Source organism: Mchenga conophoros, linkage group LG7, assembly GCF_057382185.1.
Source record: "Mchenga conophoros isolate Kocher_MC1m ecotype Shallow Benthic linkage group LG7, M_conophoros_male_GT1.1, whole genome shotgun sequence".
NCBI lineage: Eukaryota > Metazoa > Chordata > Actinopteri > Cichliformes > Cichlidae > Mchenga > Mchenga conophoros.
Window position 1 is genome coordinate 25,058,838 of NC_140532.1, and position 13,555 is coordinate 25,072,392.

A 13,555-nucleotide genomic window follows, 5' to 3' on the forward strand; every position below is an offset into this window, starting at 1 on the left:
ATGTTTTTGTTGCTGCAAGTGATTTTTATGCAGTTTTTGCAAAGCTATATGTGGGAGAAAACTGTGACCTAGGACAAGCTGATGGCATAAGATGTAAGTACAACTCCTCCAGTTTCATATGCAAAAAAAATTATTGCGCTAGCTTACTTGGTTTCAGAGCTACCGGGATTTAAAAATAGTTACGCAAAACAGAGCGTGCCCGCTCCGATCGGCTGTAAAGGGTTAAATATAAGAGAAAGAGAGAACTTTAAGAAATTAATATAGCCACTACAGTGACCATCACAACGATGAAAAAATATTGCCGTAAACAGTTTATTTTGCGACACCACGGAACAAACGATAGCGTAAAATGAAACGATAGACGTTTTTATATTGTCATCCGATATATATCGTTATATCAAACGGCCCTAATCTGCATTGTTGATAAACTTGTGACAGGAAAGTGATGGGAGACAAGTAGACTAGAGAAGGTGCTAGAGGCTCTGCTTTCACTGTTTGGAGATCAGTTACCATCTGTGTTTGTGAAAACAGTGCTGTCATTAGCAAGGACAGTCACACAACAAGCACAAAGAACTGTGCAAGTCTTGAACTATCCTTCAATTTCCACATTTCAGCATATTTTGGTTGGAAAACAGGAAATAGATGCAATGATGTATTGAAACATAAGCAAACACAAATGGAAATACAGTATATAAGGAAAAACCAGAGTTTGTACAATTCTAACCAGCTTGAAAGTCAATATTTGGCATGACTATCTTTATTCTTTAGCACAGCCTGAGCTCTCTTAGGTAGCTTTCCTATACATTCTTTAAGCAGCCTTCAGGAATCGGTCTTGGGGTTCTTCAAGAACATTCCAAAACTCTCCTTTTAATGTTGACGGCCTTTTGTTCCACCCTGTCTCAATGATCCCACGCTGCTTTAATAATAGTGAGTTCAGACTTCTGTGGAAGCCAATCCATGCTTTTATGCACTGGCAGTGCGTTTGTGATCTTTTCTTACTGAAAAATGAAGCCAATCAGACACTTTCCAGATGGCATAGCTTTGCAGATTAAAATCTAACAGTACTTTTCTGGGCTCATATTTCCACCAATTTAACAAGATTCTAGTGGTGCAACGGATCACGGATGATTCGTAATCCGAACCGATCCCACTCCACGGTTCGGCACGCACGTGATCCGAAGATTCGAAAAAGAAGGGAAAAAAAAGTATGTGTATGGTGCGCGTGGTGGGTCTGTCAAGCGATAGTTATGGCCAGCACTAGCGGTCCAAGTGGAGGAGCAGAGAAGTTTGCGGTATTTAAGCAGCCCTTTGCTGCCCAGTCCGACCGGCCTAAAGCTATTACAAAAGCTATTGGGGTGTTTAGCTGCAGACGGGAGGCCGTATTCCCTTGTGCAAAACAAGGGGTTTAAACTATGATGAACGTGCTTAGCCACGCTATGATATCTCGTTCGCGTCCACTTTAGTGGCAAGATCGTTCCAAGCATGTATGAGCAGGAAAAATTTTAAGTTATGGCTGAACTGTCCCAGGCATCTTCTGTTGCCCTAACTACTACAAATGGGTGGACCTCCAGGGCAACGGAAAGCTACGTGACCGTGACAGCTCATTATATCACAGCAGAGTGCGACATAATGAGCAGTATGTATTATTGTAGGGTCTACCTTACAATATAAAGCGCCTTGAGGCGACTGTTGTTGTGATTTGGCGCTTTATAAATAAAATTTAATTGAATTGAATGGTAGATACAAAGCCCTGTACTGCCCTATATTGTACCATAATTTTTTTTTTTTAAATAATTGCGTGGAATGAGTCTTGAGTTGAATGCTTTTAACAGGCAAAAAATATTTCAATAAGTAAATAAGTAAATGTAAAATTTTTGTCTTTTTTCTTTTTTTGCTGATCTGAAAATTTATCCGATCCGTGACTTAAAACTGATCTGATCCGAACGGTGAGATTCTTGATCCGTTGCACCACTACAAGATTCCCAACACCACTGCCTGAAATGCAGCCCCACACCATGACAGAGCCTCCACCATGTTAGTTTCACGGCTGTAGATTGGCTGTTGTATCTCTGTCTTGACCACCTCTGTAAGTATTGACAATTTGAAACAAGCTTTGATTCAAGCCTCTACAAGACATGTTGCCATTGATTTTTTTAGTCCAGCTCTATTGTAATTTGACACACACAGAGAAAGGACTACAATGTCAGAAAACCTACTATAACATCTCAGAGTGAGAACCACAGTGTACACTGAACTCAGAGCATAGAAGCCACTTTATCTTGTTGCCATGGATACTGTAGGTAGTGTAATATGGATGGTATCGCTGGACAAAAAGAAGCAAAACAATTATGAGAGAGGACTTCTATGAATCACTGAATCCCTTCGCAGTTATTGAATTGAAATTTTAAAAAAGAAACTTGTGTATTTATTACAAAGACACAGTTTTGTGTTACAAAGACACTTCACTCCAAAAATCTTTTTCATTTGGTAGAGCATTTGTCCATATAGATTTTGTTTTAAATGGGGGGGCGGTGCTCAGGTTTGGGGTAACTGATGTACAAATATCTACCTAAAATCAACCAATTGGCACTGTTTTATGCCAAAATGTATGTGTGTTTATAAAAATATATCAGAAATCATGAGCCAGTAACTCAAAATTCTATAAACCTTGGGAGGCCAGTTTCAAGTACACACACACACACACACACACACACACACACACACACACACACACACACACACACACACACACACACACACACACACACACACAGTGTCCCTGTGCAGAAGGAATGAGAGGTTCATCTTAGCATGACATCATGTAAACATTGATAGTGTTTGATTAATGCTAGCAAAATGCACGTGTGTGTTGGTTGGTGCATCCAGGTCATGATTCTGGGAAAGGCATGTAAACAATGGTGCTGAGTTTTTCCATTTCATGTTTGGAGCTTTGTGCAATCCATGACAAGTGCCCTCTAGTTCCACTATTTTCATGTGAAAGCAGTCATTTCTAAAACCCTTTCATCTTTTGAAATAAAACGAATAAGTGAGTGTGAATGTGAGAGTGAATGAATAGTGGTATTGTAAAGCGCTTTGGGTGCCTTGAAAAGCGCTATATAAATCCAATCCATTATTACAGTTTTTTACAGACGCTAGGACACATTTCCCAATACTTAGGTCACTTTTGCAAAACACTTCACACAATCCTCCTAACTGACCATCAGCTTGGCAAAGCAGTTCATTCCACATTCAAAATGCACTACAACTACCAAAACACTTCATTCAGGTCTCAAATAAACTCATTCTTCCAGAACACTAGCAAAGGTTGACAGCCGACAAACACACTTTGTCACCCACAAAACAATGACCTAAAAAACACTAACAACATGTAGCATTACACAGTGTTTTCTTGTGTAAAACAAGGACACATCTCTGTTTATAATTTCAATATATGTTACTGGAATGAATCAGACATCATGCAGAATTCGTTAATATTTGTTTATGTATTTTTATTTTTTTGCACTAAGTAATCCCAAAATATAAGAATTTGTATACACACCATCCACTGATACACATACAATAGTAATGCTAATCTACTCGGTCTTCTCTATTTGGCCACAGGTTCTCATCCACATCACATCTTATGTCATCTAGGGCAATACACCTAGGAAATAATCTTCTGGCATGCCAGAATTGAAGGAGTTGAAAAATTGAAGGAGTAACACCTGTGTAGATGTTCATCTACAATGAGAATCAGCTGTGGCTGGTTAAACTGCATTTTTAGATTTAAAATATGTTTCAATAAAATATTGCTGTTGGATTTTGCTGTCTTTTTAAGTTTTGCATTGTGTTATTGTTTTGGCCATAAGTTTAACAGTTTTGAAAACAGTATGTAAGCACATGCAAAATGTCCTGTCCGTACAAAGATTTTTGGCAGTTGTTGTGTCTGAGTGAGAAGATAATCCATGAAATTTGAGAGATGTAGTCATTGAATGCATTTTGTGCCAAAACAATGATAACTGGTCCTCAGTTTAGCCCACATAGACTTCTGTTGTGCTCACTGTGTGAGGAGTTTTGCAAACGTGACCTAAGTATTGAGAAATGTGTCCTAGCGTCTGTAAAAAAACTGTATTATTATAATAGCGATTATCAGCTACTACGGACCAGAAATTTTATCTCCAGAAATATGCTACAAGAAAAGGTGTTGTTATCTTAAAGTCACGGGTTTAACGAGTAACTCTGTCTTATGCATTTGTTTGGCTTGGGTAGGGCTGTGCAATATGATCAAACTCTCATATCCCGGCTTGGGTGTATTTACTCTGTCCGAGTTCTCTGTTCAGTCTGATGATAGTCTGCGTATACCTGTGAAGATGAGAACTGGGCCCTATGTGAACAGCTGCTTTCTCTGCCCACTCTCTTTGTTTCCCTCTCTGTCGCACAAGACCGTTTTCTGTTTTCACTTTGTTTTTGGTGAATAAACTGTTCATCTTTGAATCTAACCTTGTGCTCTGTCCTGGGTTGTTGGAGGCTTTTTGAGCCAGCCATATTTAAAACATATTTGAAACAGGGAACTCAAACCAACTCTCCCTTTTAACATTTATCATAGAGTTTCTATCACCAGATCCTCCGAAATGTCCAATATTCTGAAATATTGCAAATATTGGACAAAGAAAGGACAATAAACTAAAAACAATATCAATTTGTTTTCACACGAGTGTTAGCTATAGGGGTGGTTTAAAAAAAGTTGTACTGTTATTGTACTGTCAATCTTAAACGAAATAGAAAGAAAATCCCATTAAAATGTTGTATGTTTAAAAAAAAAAGCAATAAAGGAAACCACTAATGAGATCCTACAGTTTTGAAAGCTTGTACTCTCTGTTTGCCAAAACAAAATGTTAAAGTACCTGCAGGTATGTTGTGGTATATGTTCCCTTATCAAAGTCTCAACTACGTATATATAGTCCAAATACACAAATGTGCCTTTAGCTTTGGAAATGTCCAATTTGTAGAAGAGTGAAGGAGGATAAGTAAAGGGCATTATTCAAATAATTAGATCAAATCAGAAGGAGAGCTCTTATGTGCATTTGGGTATTTCTGAGAGTGTCCTCTCTGTGGTGGCACACCTAATATAAGCCTTCAGTGCAGCTGTCCTTCAACTGCATTTGTCATGTTCATGGATCAATGATCCTCAGCTGACAACTGGGTATTATTAAACATCTCAGCAGGGAAGCAGATCATAAAAGGCCTGCATGTCTGTGTGTCATTATTCTGCATGCATTAATTATTCTGTTTTTGTATGCAGGGTACTGTGTTTGTGTCAGGTGGATGAGCATATACTCTGTGCTGAGGTTACAGCCTTGACATGAAAGGCTCACAATCTCACTTAATGGCAGCCAACATAATGCGATGAGTCACAGCTCACCCGCACATGTCTAAGTGTTTATCAGCATCAGGCCTTTGTCCTAACTACATCTTCATACAGCTGCTGCAAAGAGCACGTCCTGCCACTGCTATGCTACACCTTATGACCTAACTCAGCAGTTCCCCTTAGAATGTTTCAGTTCATGGTTTTGGCTTCCCAGCTCTTGCTTTTCTGTTTTAGTATACTTTCCTTTGGGTTACAGCTGTCAACTCTTTTCAGTACGAAGACCCTAATACTGTCACTCTATACCTGCTTCTCACCAACAAACAGCAGAGAATGTCCGAAATTGGCTGGTGAAATTGGGGAACAATTAGCAAGCTAGGCAGCTCCCTTTGAAAGTGGAGGAGACCAAACCTGAGCTAAAATCACTCCAAATACATGCAGTTTTACTAAATACACAGTGGATGTAAAACAAAGGAAACGTTTGCAAATAAGCTCATCTTTTTGCTAGGTTTTGGGCCTAGAGATTCTTATTGAGATAAAACTACAAATACACTGGTGCCAAACACCAACACTTTTATTAAAACATGCAGGCACTCTAAATGGTATACCTTAAGATTTGACTGATTTTTCTGATTTACTGTTTTTTACTGATTTCTGTGAGAATGTGAATGTCAATGCGAACCTGTCCAACTCAGTTTATGGAAGTGACAGCCAAGTGAAACTGAATAATTAAACTGATATGTTACTTGGGCTTTTTACCAGTTTATTTGACCAGTTTAATCACTTACACTGTCAGCAGAGTATTAGCTGCAGTAAATACAAGAAGGCTTTGTGGTTAAACTGTTTTACAGTTTTTAAGTAATGTCACAACTACATACTTTTACAAGAAACAGGAAAAGGGCAGCAACTCAGTCACTAAATCAGTTAAGCCTAATTTGTGGAGGCAAATGAACAAAGCCTTTGTGTTGTTCCATATGGTCACATCTGAGTGAGGAACCCTCTTCAGCGTCTTATTCAAATGCAACTCCTAGATGGCTGCTTACAGGAAAGGAAAAGCATTATTGTAGTCGCATATCTCGCAGTTAATTCAACCTCTAGGGCCTTTATCGAGTTTGCTTGTTCATTTTATTCCATCCCACGGCACCCATGAAGGCACAGGTCCACTAACAGAACTGTGTGCTTGTTAAAATACACGGTGAATAGAAATGCTGATAAGCTAGAAGTTATTTGAAATGGGACAAGAAAAACGTCTGAGTAACCGAAGCTTAAACTAATATTAAAGGCTTCAAAATAGACAAAAGCAAACAAGAACAAACCTCAGTTGGTAAACCGTCTCTCAGAATGCAAATCACACTTTCAAAGCCATTACCTTTTTATTTTACTTTAATGAGCAGAAAAAAGAAAATACTAGGAGCAGAAGGAAAAATGCACTGTTTAACTATGGTGCACGCTATTTACATATACAATGTCATTAACTAGACAACTCACTGAAAACCTTATGCATCATTGTGATCAGCAGTTCAGCACAATCAATCCAGTGTTAATTCTTTGTTTGTATTTTAGCCTATCACCTTTTATTCACAGTCAATACAAATCATCACGAGCTCCTTAACTCTTTAACGATCAATAAATAAGTCAGCCCGTCAGCCAACCACTCACCAAACCTCACATTAGATCTCCATTGACAGTGGGCGAACACACTATATTAAATTTGCCAAAAAGATAAAAAAAAAAAAAAAATCTGAGTCTAAAAGCCACACTATCCATCTACATCTCCCAAGCTGCAAAAAAGTATCAAATTCAAACAGAGCTAAATCAGATTCAGACACCAGGGCCCTATTTCAGGAAGCCGGTTTAGTGCAAACTCTGAGTAAGTATACCCTGAGTTAATGAAAACTCTGGGTTTTCGGTTTCACAAAGCGAGTTTAGATTAATTCTGAGTGAGTTACTATGACGACACACTCCGTGAAGCTAACCTGCCCCCTAGCAGGTTTACTTCAACTAACCCTGACCTTCTCCGCCTCTTTGTCAGAAACCTGACTGTAGGAAGTGTCAGACATGGCGTGCCCCTTCCTTGAAGAACCAGTAGATGTTGAAGCCCAAATTCTCCGCAGAGCTCTCCGCGTTCGGACATTTTATCATTTCCTGATGATTTCCTGTGTGAACGTTACCGTTTTTCAGCACAATCTATAATTCATTTGAATAACATCCTCAGGCCTAATATTACGCATGTGACACATCGCGGACATGCTCTCAGTTCTGTACATATTATTTGTATTGCACTTCGGTTTTTTGCAAACGGAAGCTTTCTGTATAATATTGGTGACGCTGAGCACGTTTCCAAGGCTACCGTCTGTCGGGCAGTCAGGAATGTTACAGTTGCACTGAAACGTCTCCTGTACTCGTCTGTGGTGTTCCCCGGTCATAGACCCACAAGATTTATCAAAGAGGGATTCCACAAAATTGCAGGTATCAGGATGAACAAAACTTAATTCATGATGTGGTGATACTTGAACTACTACTTAAATTTTACATTTATTCTCACGGTTCCCAGGCGTGATTGGCTGTACAGATGGCACTCACATTCCAATCATTGCTCCTTCAGTAAATGAAGGAGACTATGTGAACAGGAAGTCTTTCCACAGCATTAATGTACAGGTACATAGTTCCCTGTAGCATTTCAAAGTAACAAATTATTTCATTATAGTAATGGATGCTAATTTGTGTTCTCTGCACTGTGAAGATCATATGTGATGCTGCCAACATTATCACAAATGTGGAAGCCAACTGCTCAGCCTCTGTGAGTGGTGGTGGTGGTGGAGGACCCCCACCTGTTTTTCGGGCCTCCGCTTTTTTTCTAGTGGCTATAACGGGTCACATTTGAGCATACAGAGTAAGCAAATATGTACTTGTAATGTGCTCAGATAATTTCAATAAGTGCTTACAGAGGGGAAATTAATGTAGCCTCTAACTGCAATTGATTTACATCGGACAAACAGACCAAGCACTATGGCTCATAATACAATTACACCTTACCTGTTTGGACTATATTTTTATATTTCATTTTTACTTGCTGCCAGGAACGTTTGGGGCCTGTTGGGTTGCACCTGCGCTCACATCACATCACAAAATAAAATGTATGAAATAAAAAATAAAATAAAATAGAATAAAATAAAATAACGTGTTAAATGGGTGGAAATCCCTAGATCAATGTTTAAATTAACACTCACGCATTGACTCTGTCGGCTATGTTTTGCCATGCATGCTCCCTTTCTTTTGCAGCTGAGGCTGTGTTACTTTTTGCCCGCAAAATTTGCATGTTATCGGCATATGCTGCCATCAGAATTTCGGCCTCAAGCGCTGTAAAATACATTGACCGCGCCTTCTTTCCCTCCGTCTCCATGGTGACTCGCTTAATCTGTGCTCCACTAATCAGGGCTTCATGTATCCTCGTGCGCGCGCTTAACTTGGGGTTAAAGCAACTCCGCGTTGACTGAACCAATTGTTATCAGCCTTTCTGAAACCGAATATTCCGAGTTGGACAGTTCGGGGTTACTCAACCCTGAGTATCGTTTTTCACTCTGAGTTTTCTAAACCGGCTTCCTGAAATAGGGCCCAGGGCTGATGAATCAAATTCCACTTACCTGTGTGTCCATTCTGAGCAGCAGCAAACAAGGCAGAGGTTTGGTTGTGGTTGAGGTCATGGTTTTGATTAAGATGACTGGATTTTTTCTCCATGGTGGTGGTAGAGGTGATTTTGGTGGTAGAGGTGGTACTGATGGATGTGGTGGTGGTAGTGGTGATGTCGTTGGTGGTTGGTTCTGGTTGGTTAAGCAGCATTGACAATAAAGTGACATTTCCCTGGGAAGCAGCTTGGAGGAGCAGGGGTCGCCCGCCGTCCAGGGCAGCAGGCCCACTGCCACTTAGAGAGGAGACTACGGAGGGACACCAGCCTGCAAGGGGAATGAGGAGTAGGAACAGGACAGGTTAAACTGGGAAGAGGAAGAGCAGGAGGTAGAGGAAACAGCTAGAAGTGCTAAGTGTTGGAGCGCAAGGGTGTAAGAAGGTGGAAGGAAAGGACAGCATATCTGTTTCACTCATTCAAAATAGTCTGCTTTGTCAAAGCAGCAGACAAAGTTGCAGTAGTTTACCATTTCCACCACAGAATCCTAGAATAAATGCTGTAAACAGCTTATGCTGCCAAACACTGTTCAAACTCTTCAATCTTCATTCTTCTTCTTGTTGTGAAGATCCCACAATTTTAAATATAATAAAAACGAAAGCTGAATTTGGAAGAAACACCCTTCAGTCATGTTATAAGAGTTGACGTTGCACAGTGTGTCCATCAGAGGGCACTCTGCAACTAGATGTCGCAAACACAAAAACAAGCTGATCCAATTGGACAGACGAGTAAATAAATAACTACTCCCTCCTTAATGAAACATTCGTGTCTAAAAGAAAAAAAAAATTGACTGATGAGTATATCAGAATACTGGATTTTTAGATCACCAAATATCTTGAAAACAAAATCTCAAAAAGTCTGATTAGTGTCTAATGAAACTGAAGCATCTTAAAAATGTATAGTTTTAAATTACTCAACTCAAACCAAGACACAGACTGTACTTAATATCAGAATGTCTGGAATTGCTAATTGCTTAGTTTGTCACCACAGAAAGGAAACCTTTTAAAATAAGCTCTCAGTTAGCTTCTGCTATTCTACCTCAAAGATATTACAAAACACATATATATATACATATATACATACATATATATATATATATACATATATACATACATATATACATACATATATACATATATACATACATATATATATATATATATATTAGGGGTGCAACGATATTCGTATCGATATTGAACCGTTCGATACAGTGCTTTCGGTTCGGTACGCATATGTATCGAACAATACAATTTTTTTCAAATTTTTTTTTTTCAATTTTTTTTTTTTTTTTTTTTTTTTGTGTCCCGTTTGGATCTATAGCCATCAGAATTGTTGTCTTGAGGCCAAGAAAGATGCCAAGAGGATTTATTTTAAGTGGATCATCATATTGGTCCATTTGATTGACCTTTATTATAATTATGAATTTATTTTATTTTCAGTTGCAAACGGGACAGACATGACTATGGGATAGGACAGGGGGAAAGAATGAAAGAAAGAGGGGGAGAGAAAGAAAGAAAACCAAAGGGGAGAAAAAAAAGAACAATACAAAATTTGTAATTTATTTTATCAACTTTTCTTCTGACGATGCTGTCTGTGTTGAGCGCTCAGTGAATCTGCATTTGACTACTCCGCCTAGGCTCGACAGTGCAGCCTAGGCGGAGTAGTCGAACGCAGATTCACTGAGCACTCAACACAGACAGGATGGTCAGAAGGAAGAGCGCAGGGCAAGCTAGCGAGACAGAAGTGGACCTCCCGCACCCTCATTCAGATCTGGCGTTTGGAATTATTTTGGTTTTCATGTGACGTATGACCCTGAAGGTAAGCGAGTCATGGACTAAAGTAAAACAGTATGTTGGATGTGCCATGCAATGCTCAATTACATGGGTGGGAGCTAGTGTGTTAGCGCAGTTAGCTCGTTAACGTGTTGGCCGTCTAGCCCCTCTGTATAGGGTAGCTCGTTAACGGAGATTTGCCGTGTTGTGGCGTTAAGGTTATTTCAACGAGATTAACCTGAAAGCACTAGTGGGAACACAACGAATATGACTGCACATTTACACCGACATCATCCTAGTGCAAAGACAAAAACAAGCATGCATGCTACAAACTTTAGCCGAGTCATTTAGACAGCTGTTAGCACAGGATTCTCCTTATGGAGACCTGATATGTTTAATATGCTGCTGAGAATATAGCCCAGAAGAAACGGATAGTATAGCTTTTATTTTGGAAAGAGACATTTCTCTGTAATAAACTCTCTTTTCCAAAGATGAGTGATTCCTCAATCAGATACAGGGCTCGCAATATCGCTAGCCCAACGTCCCGGGGCTATCTCTCCCCTGCCTGTCGGGCTATTGTAGGAAGGAAAAATATATGTCAATGCTTTTGCATTCTTTCAGAAATGTAGCTGGGTAATTATGTCATTGGGTGAGCCACTGTCAATATGTGACATATTGAAATCGTGTTTGAATTTGCGCTTGTTTTTTTGCTTTCACTTTGCAATCGCGCGAACTGTGTATAGAGAGCGACAGCACTGATCTGTGAGTGATGATAATTTGCGCACCAATTCCTCTGACATCGTCTTATTAATTGTTAGCTTACTATGCAAACATGACAAGTGAAATCTCCCGCAGCTTAAACATGTGAGAGGTTGATCGCGCAGAGAATCGCTGAGCTTATGTGAGTGCGGCAGGATATATATTTCACTACGATGACCTGGATGATTGAGAACCTTCAAAGACAGATATATATTTTAGTTCTGCTGAGCCAAATAAGACAGGTCAGGGTGAAGAAGTGACAGCCAAAGAAAAGCTTACCACAAAACGGAGAAGTTATGACAAATCAGACTATAAGGCAAAAAGAAAGTGCAGCTTTATGGTTTCATGGACAAAAGAATTTCTGTGGCTGCAATATGATGAGCTAAAAAACAACACGCACAAGGGTTAGGGTTAAATTTAAAAACTGTACTTTTGTGTTAAAATATATATTTATAATTTTAATAAATGACAAATTAAAAAGGCATGAACATTTTTTTTGTATCGAAAAAATATCGAACCGTGACACCAAAGTATCGAACCGAACCGAACCGTGAATTTTGTGTATCTTTGCACCCCTAATATATATATATATATATATATATATATATATATATATATATATATATATATATATATATATGTATATATATATGTATATATATATATATATATACACATACATACATACATATATACACATACATACATACATATATACACATACATACATACATATATACACATATATATTTTAGGGGTGCAACAATATTCGTATCGATATTGAACCGTTCGATACAGTGCTTTCGGTTCGGTACGCATATGTATCGAACAATACAAAATTTGTAATTTATTTTATCAACTTTCCTTCTGACAATGCTGTCTGTGTTGAGCGCTCAGTGAATCTGCGTTCGACTACTCCGCCTAGGCTCGACAGTGCAGCCTAGGCGGAGTAGTCGAACCTGAGCGCTCAACACAGACAGCATCGTCAGAAGGAAGAGCGCAGGGCAAGCTAGCGAGACAGAAGTTAAGCTCTCCTTACAACATGGACCTCCCCCACCCTCATTCAGATCTGGCGTTTGGAATTATTTTGGTTTTCATGTGACGTATGACCCTGAAGGTAAGCGAGTCATGGACTAAAGTAAAACAGTATGTTGGATGTGCCATGCAATGCTCAATTACATGGGTGGGAGCTAGTGTGTTAGCGCAGTTAGCTCGTTAACGTGTTGGCCATCTAGCCCCATGCACGGGGCGATCGGCGGTAGCTCGTTAACGGAGATTTGCCGTGTTGTGGCGTTAAGGTCATTTCAACGAGATTAACCTGAAAGCACTAGTGGGAACACAACGAATATGACTGCACATTTACGCCGACATCATCCTAGTGCAAAGACAAAAACAACAAGCATGCTACTAACTTTAGCCGAGTCATTTAGACAGCTGTTTAATATGCTGCTGAGAATATAGCCCAGAAGAAGCGGATAGTATAGCTTTTATTTTGGAAAGAGACATTTCTCTGTAATAAACTCTCTTTTCCAAAGATGAGTGATTCCTCAATCAGATACAGGGCTCGCAATATCGCTAGCCCGACGTCCCGGGGCTAGCGATTTTTCCAGTCGGGCTACCAAAATCTATCTCTGCCCTGCCCATCGGGCTATTGTAGGAAAAACATATGTCAATGCTTTTGCATTCTTTCAGAAATGTAGCTGGGTAATTATGTCATTGGCATCGGTGAGCCACTGTCAATATGTGACATATTGAAATCGCGTTTGAATTTGCGCTTGTTTTTTTGCTTTCACTTTGCAATCACGCGAACTGTGTATAGAGAGCGACAGCACTGATCTGTGAGTGATGATAATTTGCGCACCAATTCCTCTGACATCGTCTTATTAATTGTTAGCTTACTATGCAAACATGACAAGTGAAATCTCCCGCAGCTTAAACATGTGAGAGGTTGATCGCGCAGAGAATCGCTGAGCTTAT

The 13,555-nt window shown here is 39.4% G+C and overlaps 1 protein-coding gene across 1 annotated transcript in view; it reads right to left on the reverse strand.

Annotated features, from left to right (window-relative positions):
• Nucleotides 1-13,555, reverse strand: part of cttnbp2 (cortactin binding protein 2) — a 101,482-nt gene that overhangs the window by 34,020 nt on the left and 53,907 nt on the right. The window contains exon 5 of the mRNA XM_085283055.1: nt 9,010-9,318. Within this exon, the coding sequence (XP_085139181.1) occupies nt 9,010-9,318 (309 nt within the window). The remainder of the gene's footprint in view (nt 1-9,009; nt 9,319-13,555) is intronic.